Here is a 16,074-nt window from a genome sequence, read left to right as displayed (position 1 = left end):
TTTTATTGGATGAATTTTCCTTATCAACTATTTAATTTAATGTCAATACAATCATATTAATTTCATTATATATATTTTTATTTTTATTCTTTTTCTTCTTGTTTTGTCTGTTTATGGATCATAATTGTGTCTAAATAAAGAGGATTGATTGATTGATATTCAATAAATGAGTTTGTATTATCAATATTTTTATGCTAAAATACTTAAGTGATTCTCTTGAGATAAAAAAATAAAACATTTGGTGCTTTATTCCAACAAAAGTCACACCAGTGTATCCTTGTTTCACAGTTCCTTTAGTCTTAATGGGATTTCTACCAGCCCTCACTGTGAACACGGTGTGAACAAACCCCATACATAGCTGGTTGCCCTCTCCAGCTGTTGCTCCAGCTGCTGTCAGGATGCGCTGAGGCGCGTTTCCCTCCAGAGGCCCGACCGTGTTCTGCTAATCGCTGTGGAGAGGACAAATGTTGCAGCTCACTGGCTGCCATCGCATCAGCGTGGAAACGTGAATAGACACGATTCCCAGTTATCCTGAACCACATTGAGCTCAGTCCTGGTGGCTGGTGGATAAAATGTGGAGCTTTGTAAACAGCTTGGGTGGCTTCCCAGATTAAGAATACTGAGCGGAAGACGAGCGCAGCAAAACCTCGCCACAGTGCGCTGCAGATTTTAAAGTCTCTGAATTAAAAACTCAACAAATATCTTTACTTCATGATTGTGCCTGAAACTGGATGACAGAGTCTGAACTGAATCGTTGTTGTTGTGTAACTGGTGCAGGAGCTGGAGGCTGGTCTCCTCTGTGGTCAGATGAGCACCAGTGGTTGGAGGTGGATCTGCAGAGACGGACCCAGATCACCGCCGTGGCCACGCAGGGCCGCTACGGCAGCTCTGATTGGCTGACGACCTACCTGCTGATGTTCAGCGACACGGGACACAACTGGAGGCAGCACCGGCAGGAGGACAGCTTGGGGGTAAAGTTTGTAACGACTCACGAATGAGCTTTAGGGTCAGGATTCTGGGATTAAAGTCAGGATTCTGAGATTAAGGTCAGGATTCTGAGATTAAGATCAGGATTCTGAGATTAAAGTCAGGATTCTGAGATTAAAGTCAGGATTCTGAGACTAAAGTCAGGATTCTGAGATTAAGCTCAGGATTCTGAGATTAAGCTCAGGATTCTGAGATTAAAGTCAGGATTCTGAGATTAAGGTCAGGATTCTGAGATTAAAGTCAGGATTCTGAGATTAAAGTCAGGATTCTGAGATTAGAGTCAGGATTCTGAGACTAAAGTCAGGATTCTGAGATTAAAGTCAGGATTCTGAGATTAAGGTCAGGATTCTGAGATTAAGATCAGGATTCTGAGATTAAGATCAGGATTCTGAGATTAAATCTAAATAACTTTCTGTAACCACATGTGCAGCAGTTTTATTACTATTTGATTTGAAATTTGGGAAACTTTTATTAATTTTTTTTTCCTTTTTAAGTAGAAAGGCAACACCAGTCTTCAAACTATAATTTTGATTTTAAATTCAGAATTTTGAAATCCAAAGTAAATCCAAATTCTTAGATTTTGATGTCAGAAATCTGAAATCAAAAGTCAGAATTTTTATTTTAATCACAGAATTCCTACATGAAAAGTAAAAAAAAAAAGGCCAACACCCAACTGTTTTTTGGTGTCTGGAAAATGACTCATTTCAAAAACCTTCGGAATGTAATGTTGAAAATTGGCCGTTGCCTAGCAACCCCACCAAGGCCGCCTGTTACTTAGCAACTGCAGCTGAGTTCCAGCGCGTTTGGTCATCAGGTTTTACTGCTGTACAATGGCTGCTGGAAAAGTTAAGAGTTTTGTTGCTGACTTGCCCTCAAGAAACCACTTGATGCATTCTTGCTGGTTGTGCAGGAGGCCCTACTTCTGCTTTTCAAAGATGCACAGTTGTATAATTGCGCCTCCATTTTCAGGTGTGAGTGTTAACGATGAGTTTAGGGGCGTGGCCAGCAGCAGTTTATTTGGATTTAAAGTGACAAGACTCATTCTGAAATGATCTCAGAATACTCAAAATCTCTTTTTCTAAGAAGGATTTTGTGCAAAGAATGTAATAAACATTTTGTATACCATAACCTGTTCCAGGAATCATAATAAGTCACCTTTAAGAGTTAGAGAAGATGACTTTCTGTAAGTACGTGTGCAGCAGTTCGATTGCTATTTGATTTGTTATTCGGGAAACTTCCAGGCATCCCTTTTTTTCCTTTTAAGAAGAAAGGGAACACCCGTCTTCAAACTATATCCGCCCGTGGCGAGACTTGTAATTCAGACTTGCAAAGAAGATTTTCGCACCGTGTGAAGAACATAAAATCTCCCCAGGACACATCACCTGAAAAAATGAAGGTATGACTTCTTCAGCGTTAAAACGACTTGATTTGAGACTCGGCGCGTGAGGCGGCGCTTCCTCATCAGCTGCCAGATTGCGGTTAAATCTGCATGTATTAGTCAGGGTGGCTCAGTGTCACAGAAAAGGTGCGACTGTAAAAACAGCTGCTTCAGTCACAGCTTCCTCCTGACGTTAGCAACTCAGATTAATCCTCAAGGAGAAAAACCAAATCATCTGAGCTTTACTTCCATGAAGTACTGGAGACTTTATCACTACCTTTACTTTACTATACTTTACAGCTACATACATTATTAAAAGTTTTTTGTAATTTTAGCCTTTCAGTCATGTGGTTATGCTGGCATCATAGTAACCAACCAACTTTCTAGTAAAATTAAAGGTGATCTGTTATGCTTCCTTAAACAAGCTAGGATAGGTTCATGCCTTAAAAAAACATGTTAATTACATTCTTGTTTTTTTCCTCTTTTTTTACACAAAACCATTCTTAGATAGTAAGATTTTGAGTATTTTGAGTTGTTTTAGGGCGTCTTGTCACTTTAAATCCCAATGAGCTGCTGCTGGCCACGCCCACCAACTCAAGGTTTACACTTGCACCTGAAAATGGCTGCAAACAAATGTGCAATTATACAACCGTACGTCTTTGAAAAGCAGACGTGGAGCCACCTGCACAACCAACAAGAATGCAGCAAGTGGTTTCTGTGTGGTAAGTCAACAACTAAACACTTTGTCAGTGATAAAATCAGCTGATCAAATGTACTGGAACTCAGTGTGGATTGCTAGGCAACAATGATTTGTGATGTTACATTGAAAAAGTTTTTGAAGTGGCTCATTTTCCAGACACCAAAACACATCAATTTATTGACAAAAATCCACATTTTGTTCCAGAACTTGGGCTGTTTTTAGAAGCAGTAGAAACCAAAATGGAAGTGCAAAATTATTTTTAAAAAATGGATTTTCCAAAACATGATATAAATACTGTCATTGTTTTGTGTTTAAAATGTTTCCCTCAGTCTAACATGCTGACTGGTATTCATGCACGGCATTCTGGGAAATGTAGGCAGAGGAAAGGCTTTTGCCACTTCACCTTTCACAACCAGCTAAACAAAGTTGATGGAATCAACTAACTCTCTGGTTACCTAGCAACTATCTAGTTCTTTGGTTACCTAGCAACTACCTGCTGAGGAATTTGCACAACAGCAGTTTAAGGTTTCACCACAATGCCTCATAAATGATTAAAAATGAAAGACAATGGCGTGGAGGAAACTTCGCACAATTAGTTTGGCAGTATTTTGGATATTGAAAATAAAAAACAAATGAATAATTATCGATATCAACATGAAACCGTAAATCGTGATAAGTGTCCAGGCCTACAAGCTACCCTGCATGAATGTTTCTTGCTAAAACTTGTCGCTGCGCCTGATTCAGCAGAATTTTTCATGTAGACTTCATGAAAGGCTTTAAAGTTATATTTTTATTGAGAACTTCTTCACCCCCAGTTGCTCTGTTGTTAATTCCTCCATCCTCCCGTGCTTTTTTAAAAAAGTTTCATCCTTCCTTCATCTCCGTTTCTCCTCCCCTGACTGAAAGCTTGTCAGAAGCAGCTCATATTTCTAAAGGTCCTCGGGCGAGTAAACGAGATGGCGTGTTCCTCGGCATCCTCAGCAGGAAACTGAGCCATTTGTTGAGCTTAACGCTCGGCTGCCCAGCAGGCTCAACCCTTCAAAGCAACGAGATCACAATTATGCAGCTCCAGAGAAGCTAATCGCGCTCACAAAGGCTCATCAGCTAACAAACACACACACACAGATTGACAAAGTCACAAGCTGTTCAGTAGATGGAGCAAAGCGAGTGCATTCAAATGCATGCGTGCAAAAACACAACTGTTAACTTTTTGTAAGAGTCGGTTTGGTCTTTAGGGGATTCGTCTCGAAATAAGGCGTTTCTCTGTGGGGAACTGTCACACAGGCAACCTTGCTGGATTTTCAAAGGCGGCTGATTGGGGGAAAATGGAAGCTATTAGTCTTTTAACAGAGGCTGAGTATGGGCACAAAATGGGATCCAAGGGTTATTGATCACTGGACAGAGAGGGAGAGGCGTCATCAGCAGATGGGATCAATGGCCTGTTAGCTCAAAGTTGGAGAATGCAGATGGTTTTCTCAAGGCTGAGCGCTGGGGAGACTTTATGTCTACACCAAGTGATGGAATCGGTACAGCAGTTGAATCCCTTTGAATTGACGAGATATCGATGCAAAATTCACATTTTGAACATCTCCATACTTCCATTTGGGTTTCTACTGATTCTAAAAAGAAAAAAAGTAAAAGATTTTTTTGGTGTCTAGAAAATGAGTCGTTTCAAAAATCTCTGGAATGTTACGTCACGAATCAGCAAAGATTGCCTGTCACCTAGCAACCCCAGCCGAGTTCCACACGTTACCTAGCAACCCCAGCCGAGTTCCACACGTTACCTAGCAACCCCAGCTGAGTTCCACACGTTACCTAGCAACCCTAACCGAGTTCCACATGTTACCTAGCAACCCTAACCGAGTTCCACATGTTACCTAGCAATCCCTGCTGAGTTCCACGTTACCTGGCAACCCAAGCAGACCTCCAGCACGTTTGGTCAGTTGGATTTACTGGTGTATGGTCCGTTTTTATTGATTACGTTCAGACATTGCAGAGGCCGTAGTTTGCAAAATAACTCCCAAAAACAGCTGAAGAGCAACTCAAAAAATCATTCAAACTCTTCTTTGCTCGGTCGGCTTCAGTTAACACGCATGCCCGTTGCCACGGCAACCGGCTTGACAACAGCTCCGCAAACAGACAGATCAGCGATTTCTCTTCAAGTGTGTCAGGAACATTACCTGTTCTGTTACCTGAGCAGGTAACAGTTTTAACAGTTTTCAGGTTTTGTGTTTATTTTTTGGTTATTAATAAATGGTTGCCTGGTGGCTGATTAGCTAGTTAGCATCCAACAGCTGAAACATAAACTAGCACCCGTGGCACATATCAACAGGCTGATGGAAAATCCAGAATTTCTGCAACATCCAGGTTGTGTGCAGAAACTAACATCTAGTTGTGTTGCTCCAGGCGTTTCCAGGTAACAGCAACGCGGACTCTGTGGTCCAGTACAAGCTTGACCAGCCAGTGATCGCCCGCTACCTTCGTCTGATCCCACTGGACTGGAACCCCACCGGGCGGATCGGACTCAGGCTGGAAATATACGGCTGCAGATACAGTGAGTGTGGTTACAGTAATTATAGCAATGCTGAGGAAATGTACAGTTTGTTTGCTTAACTACAAATTATCAGGTTACAAAGTTCAAGAGTATCATGTTGTGTTTTTCTTAAATGATACAGTTTGTTTGGGTATTTCTGCCATTTCCTGGAGCATTTTGACTTCTTGGTTGTGATTGGTTCTTTCTCATCCAAGAAATACTCCGATTGGATGAAAACGATCCAAATGTGATTGGCGAGGAATGTAATTTATTTACATCAAGGTTATTGTAGTTTACTAAAGCTAATAAAATAATGAAAAATGAAAATGAGAACGTTTTCATTAACTGAAAGAAATTAAAACGATAACTAATAGGAAAAAACTAGAACTGGAACTATATTGTGTGTTTACAAACTATAATAAACTAAAATAATAGACATATTATGCTTTGTAACTGTCATGTCGGTTTTAAGGTTGCGAACCCACATGCAAGAACACAGTCAGACAGAGCGAGTCAGAAACAATAATGTTTATTGAAGGATCAGGGAGCTGGTGGCGAAGCCGAATCGGCGGACCGGTTCTTCTACTGCCAACGGGAAAAAGCAGGGTTAGCGAGAACTCAGCGGAGTTTCTCCAGGAAATGACTGAGGTGAGCTTACTTGGCGTGGAGGTATTAGGGGCGAAGCGGAGCGCGAGCCGAGTGTCCGTTGACGAGCGATGCTTAGCTCTGATGTCGGGCACGGCCTGGAGCCTGATCCGTCCAGGCGGTCCTCCGGGAAGTTCGGGCGTGGGCCTCCTGGCCCGTAGCGTCCCGAAGGGGAAATCCCGGGGAGGGATCGACGAGGGGAGATCACGCACACACACACAGGGAGTGGCGTCTGACCGGGAACACCGGCAGCGTCGGGAAATCACACAGGAGGGAGGTGATCCACAGCGGGGAGACAGACTTACACGAATGCGGGGGCAGCTGGTTTCCGGGAAACAACTAGAAGACGGCGGGAGAATCTGGCGAGGGAGACAACAAGGGTTAGACGAGAGTAATCACAGAAGGCCTCTTTCTGGAACGCTGGTTACCGTGGTAGGCAAACACTCAGGCGGTGAGACGGAGTGTAGCTGCTGCTTATATCGCAGGTCCACGCCCTCTAAACCAGCTGCAGGTGTGTGTCCGGGTTGAACCAGGACACTTCTCAGGGGTGGAGCATGGGTGACATCTGCTGGATGTCTTGAGAAGTGGTGGTTCCAGGGACAGGTGGAAATAAAACTAAGGAAAACAAACTAAGAAACTAGGAAAAGGGGAGGACAAACAGACCCTGACAGTACCCCCCCCTCAACGGACGCCACCTGGCGGCCGAACAGAGGACGGGGTCTGGGAGTCCCTAAAGTCTCTAATAAGGGAGGGGTCTAAAATGAATGATCCCGGAACCCAGGAACGTTCCTCAGGACCATAACCCTCCCAGTCGACAAGGAACTGGTGACCCCGACCTCGTCGCCGAGTGGCGACAATCCGGCGGACGGAGAAGGCCGGATGGCCATCGATGACCCGGGCGGGTGGAGGGGGTTCGGCCGGAGGGCAAAGTTCACTGGAGAGCACTGGCTTAATTTGGGAAACGTGGAAGGTTGGGTGGACACGCAGAGACGGGGGAAGGCGGAGGCGTACAGCTGAGGGGCTAATGACTGCCAGCACTTCAAAGGGGCCAATGAACCTTGGAGACAACTTTCTAGACATAGACTTGAGGGGAATGTTGTGTGTGGACAACCATACCTTTTGTCCCACTATATAAGCAGGTGCAGGGGTTCTACGACGGTCAGCCAGGCGTTTATTGGTAGCGGAGGTGTTGTTGAGGGCAGTGATAGTGTCCTTCCAAATCTTATGGCTTCGTCGGATGTGGTGTTGTACCGACGTGATCGAGAGGTTCTCCTCGTCAGAGGGGAGGAGTGGTGGTTGGTAACCCAGGACCACTTCAAACGGAGAGAGACCTGTGGCTGCAGAAATGTGGCTGTTATGTGCATACTCGACCCATGGGAGGTATTGGGCCCAATCGTTGGGGTTCGTGGAGGTCAGGCATCGCAGAGTCGTCTCTAGCTCTTGGTTCATACGTTCTGTCTGGCCATTGGTTTGTGGATGGTAGCCAGAAGTGAGGGATACCTTAGCCCCCAGAGCCGAGCAGAACTGACGCCAGACCTGTGATATGAACTGGGGGCCGCGATCCGAGAGGATTTCCTGCGGGATGCCATGTAGTTTAAAGACATGTTTAATTAATAACAGGGCAGTCTGGGCAGCCGTGGGCAGCTTACGTAGGGGAACAAGGTGACATGCCTTGGAGAAACGGTCGACGATGGTGAGGATGGTGGTCATACCTTTACTGGTTGGGAGTCCGGTAACGAAATCTATGGCCACGTGGGACCAAGGGCGCTTAGGTATGGGTAGTGGTTGTAGGAGTCCTGCGGGGGTTGATTGGATGACTTGTTCCGGGCACAGATTGGGCAGGCTGAAACAAACTCCTTGACATCCTTGTGTACGGAGGCCCACCAAAACCGTCTGTTTATTAGCCCAATCGTGCGGCTAACGCCGGGGTGACCTGAGAACTTAGAATTGTGTATCCACTGGAGAAAACGGGATCGGACAGAGGACGGAACATACACCTTACCCGGTGGGCAGGACTCTGGGGCTGGTTCTGTTTGCTGAGCTTGATGGACGATGTCTTCGATCTCCCAGGTGACCATTCCCACGGTGCAACTGGGAGGCAGGATGGGAGCTGGGACCACCTCAGCGTCATCTGGGGAATAGACTCGAGATAGAGCATCGGGTTTAACATTCCTTGAACCTGGGCGAAATGTGATAGATAGGTTAAATCGAGAAAAGAACAGAGACCAACGAGACTGGCGGGGATTGGATTTCTTGGCTGCTTGCAAGTATGTCAGGTTCTTGTGATCGGTCCAGACCAGTACGGGGTGTTCGGCGCCCTCCAGCCAGTGGCGCCACTCCTCCAAGGCGAGTTTAATCGCGAGAAGCTCTCTGTCGCCCACGTCATAATTCCTCTCAGCTGGTGAGAGTCTACGGGAAAAGAAGGCGCATGGATGGAGCTTATGGTCGTGGGTAGACATCTGGGAAAGAACCGCGCCGACCCCGGTGTCGGAGGCGTCAACTTCCAGAATGAATTGCTTCTTGGGGTCAGGCTGGACCAGAATGGGAGCGTGTGCAAACCGGGACTTGAGCTCCTCGAAGGCGGCCTCCGCTTGAGGGGTCCAGACGTATTCTCTCTTGCTGGAAGTGAGAGCGGTGAGGGGTGAAGCAGTCTGACTGTAATTGCGTATGAACCTCCTGTAGAAGTTTGCAAACCCCAAAAAGCGCTGTAGTTGTTTGCGGTTTTCGGGTTTAGGCCAGTCGAGTACTGCCTTGATCTTGTCCTCGGATGCTCTAACCTGTCCCCTTTCGAGGATGTACCCTAGGAAGGTTACTGAAGGGCGGTGAAACTCACACTTTTCCGCTTTTACATACAGCTTATTCTCCAGAAGGCGTTGGAGAACCAGACGGACATGTTGTTTGTGCTCCGCGAGGGATTTGGAATATATCAGGATATCATCCAGGTAGACGAACACAAAGACATTGATGAGATCCCTCAGGACGTCGTTCACCAGGGCCTGGAAGAAAGCAGGTGCGTTAGACAACCCAAACGGCATGACCAAATATTCATAGTGGCCCATGGGGGTTTTAAACGCCGTCTTCCACTCATCACCCTCCCTTATGCGAAGGAGGTGGTAAGCGTTCCTGAGATCTAGTTTTGTGAATATGGTTGCTTCTTGGACGGGCTCAAAGGCTGAGGATAATAATGGCAACGGGTACTTATTCTTGATGGTGATCTGGTTGAGTCCACGGTAGTCAATACAGGGCCGGAGAGAGCCATCCTTTTTCCCCACGAAGAAGAACCCTGCTCCGAGGGGAGAGGATGAGGTGCGGATAATCCCTGCAGCTAGAGACTTGTTTATGTACTCCTCCATGGTTTGCCTTTCTGCTCTAGAAATGTTATATAGCTTACTGTTGGGTAATGGGGCGCCAGGCAGTAGATCGATGGCACAGTCATACGGTCTGTGGGGTGGCAGAGACAGGGCTTTGTCCTTACTGAAAACAGGAGCTAGATCATGGTACTCACGGGGAATGGAGGAGACGTCAGATGGGTCGATCTCAGCTGGCTCTGTAGGCGTAGTGACGACTGGAAAGGCGGAATGAAGGCAGGTACTGTGACACTTTGTGGACCACGACTCAATCTTGGTCTCGGCCCAGTCTATGTGCGGGTTGTGCTTGTATAACCAGTCGAAACCAAGGATGATGGAGGCACTGGCGGCAGGAAACACGAGGAAAGTAATCTCTTCTGTGTGATTACCTGAAGTGAGTAGACGCACTGGCTTGGTTTGATGGGTGATCTGTGGCAGGTTCCCTCCGTCGAGGGCTGATACCCGGAGAGGAACTGGAAGCGGCTCGATTTCAATAGACAGTTGCTCGACGATGTCTGAATTAATGAGGTTCTGTTCACACCCTGAGTCAATGAGGGCTGATAAAGAATATGGTTCGTTAATGATTATGGAGACAGGGATGATTAAGCGAGATCTTACTGCTGTAGTCTCCGGCAGTCTCCCCGTCCTTACTGCCGGACCTGCGGGTTTAAACGTATTGGACAGTTAGCGATTACATGATTGGGTTCACCACAGTAAAGGCAAAGCCGGGAGCGCATCCTCCTCTGCCGCTCCTCTGGGGTTAGCTTAGCGTGTCCCAGTTGCATGGGTTCTGGTCCTGTAGATGAGGGAAAGGTGGGTGGAGGTTGGACAGTCGACTGGTTACTGACCTGTGCGGAGCGCGGAAGGGCGGTGCGGCGGGATCGCTCACTCATCCTTGACCGAATCCGGTTGTCTAATCTTATGGCCAAGTTAATAAATTCATCCAGAGACTCTGGTTCATCTAGAGTAGCCAGTTGGTCCTTTATCTGCTCATTTAACCCATGAAAGAATGCGCTTTTAAGCGCAGCAGGGTTCCAGCCTGAAGCAGCGGCCAAGATTCTAAAATCGATGGCAAAGTCTGACACAGTCTTCTGGCCTTGCTTCAATCCGTGTAGTTCACGGGAGGCTGAAGTCTTCTCAGCCTCTTGACAAAACACCTGCTGTAACTCCTTCAAAAACTCGGGGAAGGTACACCCATAGTTAGAGGCTGAAGAAAACCGGGCTTCGGCCCACTCTAGGGCTCGGCCCGTCAACAGGGATAACACGTAGGAAATCTTAGCACTGTCATGCAAAAAACTCTGCGGTGAATGATTAAAGATGATATTGCATTGGAGAATAAACCCCTTGACCTTCCGGACGTCACCTGAAAATTTCTCTGGCGCTGAGGGTCGGACGTCCGAAAACATGGAGCGGGCTGGTGGATCCGGAGCCACTGTCGGGGAAGGTTGAGAGCTGGGAGCCTGCTGAACTGAATTCCGTAGGAAAGTGGTTAATTCTGTTAGTTTATCGTTAGTCTCGGCTTGACGACTAGCTAACTCCCGTAATGCGGAGTCATGTGACTGGACTAGCGCGTGTTGTTCGGACAGCGCCCGTCTGATAGCGTCTGCTGAGGTTCCGAACTGGCCTGAGTGTTCTGTCATGTCGGTTTTAAGGTTGCGAACCCACATGCAAGAACACAGTCAGACAGAGCGAGTCAGAAACAATAATGTTTATTGAAGGATCAGGGAGCTGGTGGCGAAGCCGAATCGGCGGACCGGTTCTTCTACTGCCAACGGGAAAAAGCAGGGTTAGCGAGAACTCAGCGGAGTTTCTCCAGGAAATGACTGAGGTGAGCTTACTTGGCGTGGAGGTATTAGGGGCGAAGCGGAGCGCGAGCCGAGTGTCCGTTGACGAGCGATGCTTAGCTCTGATGTCGGGCACGGCCTGGAGCCTGATCCGTCCAGGCGGTCCTCCGGGAAGTTCGGGCGTGGGCCTCCTGGCCCGTAGCGTCCCGAAGGGGAAATCCCGGGGAGGGATCGACGAGGGGAGATCACGCACACACACACAGGGAGTGGCGTCTGACCGGGAACACCGGCAGCGTCGGGAAATCACACAGGAGGGAGGTGATCCACAGCGGGGAGACAGACTTACACGAATGCGGGGGCAGCTGGTTTCCGGGAAACAACTAGAAGACGGCGGGAGAATCTGGCGAGGGAGACAACAAGGGTTAGACGAGAGTAATCACAGAAGGCCTCTTTCTGGAACGCTGGTTACCGTGGTAGGCAAACACTCAGGCGGTGAGACGGAGTGTAGCTGCTGCTTATATCGCAGGTCCACGCCCTCTAAACCAGCTGCAGGTGTGTGTCCGGGTTGAACCAGGACACTTCTCAGGGGTGGAGCATGGGTGACATCTGCTGGATGTCTTGAGAAGTGGTGGTTCCAGGGACAGGTGGAAATAAAACTAAGGAAAACAAACTAAGAAACTAGGAAAAGGGGAGGACAAACAGACCCTGACAGTAACCATCTTTCAAAATGATGTGAAATAGTTTTTTCCCCACATAAGCAGTTTACGTCAGTTGTTGGTACATTACTGCATCCCATAATAACTAATAAAAACTAGCAAACCCACTCTAAAAACTAAAACTCAATGAATTAGTCAAAAGTCACAACAAATCTATACAATATAATGTGAAACTCCGATTTACACACTTTCAGTTGTGAATGCAGTCATTTGCATGTTAACAACATACGTTGTGGGTGAAAGACACTTACAGTTTTACAACATTTTTGGCTCCCTTGGTGTTCCATACCCAAGGAGCTGCAATGTCATAGTGGAGCGCGTGTCAGATGCATATTTAGCAACCGAGTTTTAGATATAGACTCTTAACATCACTAGTTACTGTTTGCTTTCACAGATTTATGCGCTCACATCAGTTTCACTGCACATTCAAACTGGCGGCACAAAGACAACGCCGCAGAAATTCAGTTTTAAATCAAAACTGAATGAAAAGTTAGGGTTTGTTTTATTTTTAACTTCTAGGAAAAGAGAGACAAATTCAGCAGCTTGCTACTGAGTGACACTTATTAGTTCTCATATTCTATCTGGGAAGTGTTTGATTGGGCTACAGATATATCACAACTCCAACTCCACACACATTGATGCACCAATACACAGACTGGTCTGCAGCTTGGAGTTTAAGTGCCAAGATGTCTTGTTTCTCTTGAATTGTGTGGAAAATGCATCTTTACTTTGAATATTTCTCTCTAAAACATGGTTGAGGTTCCTGATAATAAATTTGAGGAATGATGACTCCTAAAAAGCACCGGGATGTTTCTGTGTAGCAGAAACAAAGGAAAAGCTGTTTGGTCTTAAACCAGGGAAACATTTGGCACAAATCAAGCTGCTGAGCTCTATTGGAAATCTTTGGTAAGAGCTGAAGTCAGCTGTCCACAGAAGGACTCATACAAGTTTTAAGGGCTTGGCTGGAGCAGAGGAAGAGCGGCAGAAAATATCTACCAACTGGCGCGTGACTCCTGAAAACGTTTAGTTGTGTTTAAGTAGAAACTCTTCTTTATTTTTCCTTATTGAACTCTTCAATTAAAATATCGTTTCACATTAACGTTTGCAAATTAAGTTGCACCACCTGTTTGTGTTTTTGAATCAAGCCTTACCATCCACATCATTTGCTGTATTTAATGTGATTTAAATAGTAAAGAATCAGACCTTTTACAGCTGCTTTGCTGTGTTTCGCAGCCTCTGAGGTGGCGGGTTTTGATGGGAAAAGCAGCCTTGTCTACAGACTGAGTGCCAGAACGAGCTGGACAGCGAGGGAGAGCATCTCTCTGAAGTTTAAAACCCTGAGGAATTCAGGAACGCTGCTTCACGCGAAGGGACAGAGGGACCACAGCCTCAACCTGGCGCTGGAGCGAGGAAAGCTGCTGCTCCACCACCAGCAAGGTACCGACCTCAGCAGCTTATTCACTTACACTCAGCCTTTTGCTGTTTAAAACCATTCAGGAGTGACTATTTCCTTTTCCCATCCTGTCAGGTGATTTTTTAGTTTCCTCATTGGAACAGGTTCTGATGCCATCATTAAAAATACAGCTGATATATTGGTCAACGTTCCAGTTATTGTTAATCCAAGTGGGTTTTTGGCCTTCATTTAAAGGAAGTCAGTGTTTCAGCATCTCTGAGGTTTTCTGACAGTTTGTTAAAGAGCATTTAAACATTTCAGTCCTGAAGTTTTTCCTTTGTTTTGTATGTGTTGCATTTTGGATATTGATGAAAGTGACTTTGGCCTGAATTCTGTTTGGGTTTTTCCAAAATTTTGACTTTTGAGTTCAAAACAAACGTTGGCATCAATTAGGCTCCTGTTGTGAATTAGGGTCCATGATAGATGGATGAAAATTAGGAGGAAATTTCCTTTAAAAATAATTTCTGTGGGTGAAATGTTGAAAATTTGTGAGAAAAAAAATTCTCACAGATTTGTCTAAAGTTATGAGTTGAGAATTTGCAGGAAAAGACATGAAAACTTATGAAATAAAACATAAAAATCTCTGAAAAATCAAACATTTTCCTTGTTTTTCTAGAATTCCTTGAATTTCTAGATTAATCTCAAAATGTCCGTTTTTTAGCCAAAATCTTTTCCTCGTTTATTTTTTTACAACAACCATAATACGCTGCCGTAATTATTAAAAAAATTTTTTTATCTCTGCCAGATTTTAAGTCATGCAACCAAAATGTCTAATTACCTGTATTGTGTGATATAATTACTTTAAAAAAGAAAGATCTTTGCTTTGCAGTAATCATTCTGTAAAGTTTTAGAGTATGCAGTTCTTTTGCCTATATTATGTAATAATGCAACAACTTACTGTGAGATTTTTCCCTTTGGGCGAAAACTGTAATCAAGTATTCAAGGTTTTTGTTGAGGACGTGATGAAGGACGGATCACATTTTGAATATTTGAAATCAAATAATCTTGACGTTCTCGTCTGCAGACGCTCCGTCTCTGTTCAGTCATTATTCATTCATTGTTCATAACTGAGCAAATGTCAGTTAAATGCCTAAACTGAACAGCAATTATGCAGAGCGTCCCTGTTCTCATATCCATAGATGGGATTTAATACCTTCTGCGAGTTTTGTTCCTTAAATAAAAAGAGGCGAGCTGTCGGAAGCAGTTTTATCCGAACGCGGTTTGTCAGATCTGATCTCAGTTAGAGCTGATCCAATTTTGAAGAAACTCGGGGGAAATTGTGCTTCTTCCTGTCTTGGCAGTAACCTCTCCATGCTGCGTGTTTATTCATAACTCTCTCACAGCTCGAAGAAAATATCACACAGTTTGGTTTTTGGGAAATTAGTAGCACGAAATTGCTACCAATCAGCCAATCAAACTTTATTTTAAAGTGCTTTACATCATAAAAACACAAAAATCAGCTATTGAAACATTACATTACACATCAAGATGTTGATCAATGTTTCATTTCTTGTGTTTTATGAGCAGCTCTAACCCGGTAGGTTTTTAATCTGGATTAAAAGGCACTCAGTGGCTGCGTTCACACTGCAGCCCGAAGTGACACAATTCCGATTTTTTTCTGACGTAATGCGACCTGTATCCGATCTTTTTATGGCAGTGTGAACAGCTCAGGTCAGATTCTTTTCAGAATGTGACCCATATCCGATACGTATCCGATTCAAATGCGACCATAACGTCCAGGTTGTATTCATCCCAACTGAACGTCACTGATTCTCAACAAATCTCATTATTCTGCTCCTGATACGCGCAAGTGGGAGGAAAAACAACAACCATGACGGACTATATGAGGATTAAGTTGTTAATTTGCTGCTCCGGCCGGACAACAACTTCAAATATGTAAGCTAAGCTCCACCGTTAGCCTCCATGTTTACTTCCGCAAACACTGAGCTCTTCTTCTTCTTTTTATGGCGGTTTGCAGAACACTGAGAACGCTGACGCTATGGCGCCCTCTAGCGCGCATTCGGGACACTTTCAGTTGGTTTGCCCGTTTACACTGCAGAACACATACAGGTCGCATTTACTGGCAGTGTTTCGGCCGTTTTGCAGTTTTCTAGAAATTTGTTCCAGATTTGTGGTGCATGGAAGCCGAATTCTGCTTCTCCATGTTTGGTTCTGGTTCTGGATGCAGAGCAGAACCAGAACCAGAGACCTGAGAGGTCTGGAAAGTTGCTATGACAACAGCAGGTCTTTAATGTGTTGTTTAGTGTGTTGATGTTGTAAACTAACATCAGTATTTTAAAGTCTATTCTCTCAGTGGAACGGGTGTTATGTTCTCCATCTTCCTGGTTTTAGTCAGAACGCCAGCAGCGGCGTTCTGGATCAGCTGCAGCTGGAGGATTAGTTTTTTAAACCAGACCTGTGAAGACGCTGTTTCAGTAATTAATGCGGCTAAACATAAACGCATGGATGAGTTTCTCCCTTTCAGAGACATTAGTCCTCTAGTCCTTTAAATATTCTTCAGGTGACAGAAG

General features: G+C 45.2%; 1 protein-coding gene across 3 annotated transcripts in view; it reads left to right on the top strand.

Annotated features, from left to right (window-relative positions):
- Nucleotides 1–16,074, top strand: part of LOC103463227 (contactin-associated protein-like 4) — a 104,149-nt gene that overhangs the window by 26,372 nt on the left and 61,703 nt on the right. For all 3 annotated transcript variants that reach the window (XR_014087216.1, XM_081606035.1, XM_081606034.1), the window contains exons 3-5: nt 778–971; nt 5,472–5,619; nt 13,324–13,527. Coding sequence is in view for 2 of the 3 variants with exons in the window: in XM_081606035.1 (XP_081462161.1) it covers nt 778–971; nt 5,472–5,619; nt 13,324–13,527 (546 nt within the window). In the remaining variant the exon portion in view is untranslated. The remainder of the gene's footprint in view (nt 1–777; nt 972–5,471; nt 5,620–13,323; nt 13,528–16,074) is intronic.

This window comes from Poecilia reticulata, chromosome 4, assembly GCF_904066995.2.
Source record: "Poecilia reticulata chromosome 4, P_reticulata-male-v2, whole genome shotgun sequence".
NCBI classification, from domain to species: Eukaryota; Metazoa; Chordata; class Actinopteri; order Cyprinodontiformes; family Poeciliidae; genus Poecilia; species Poecilia reticulata.
Note: the sequence above shows the minus strand (reverse complement) of the source record. Positions and strands in the feature narration are given on the sequence as shown.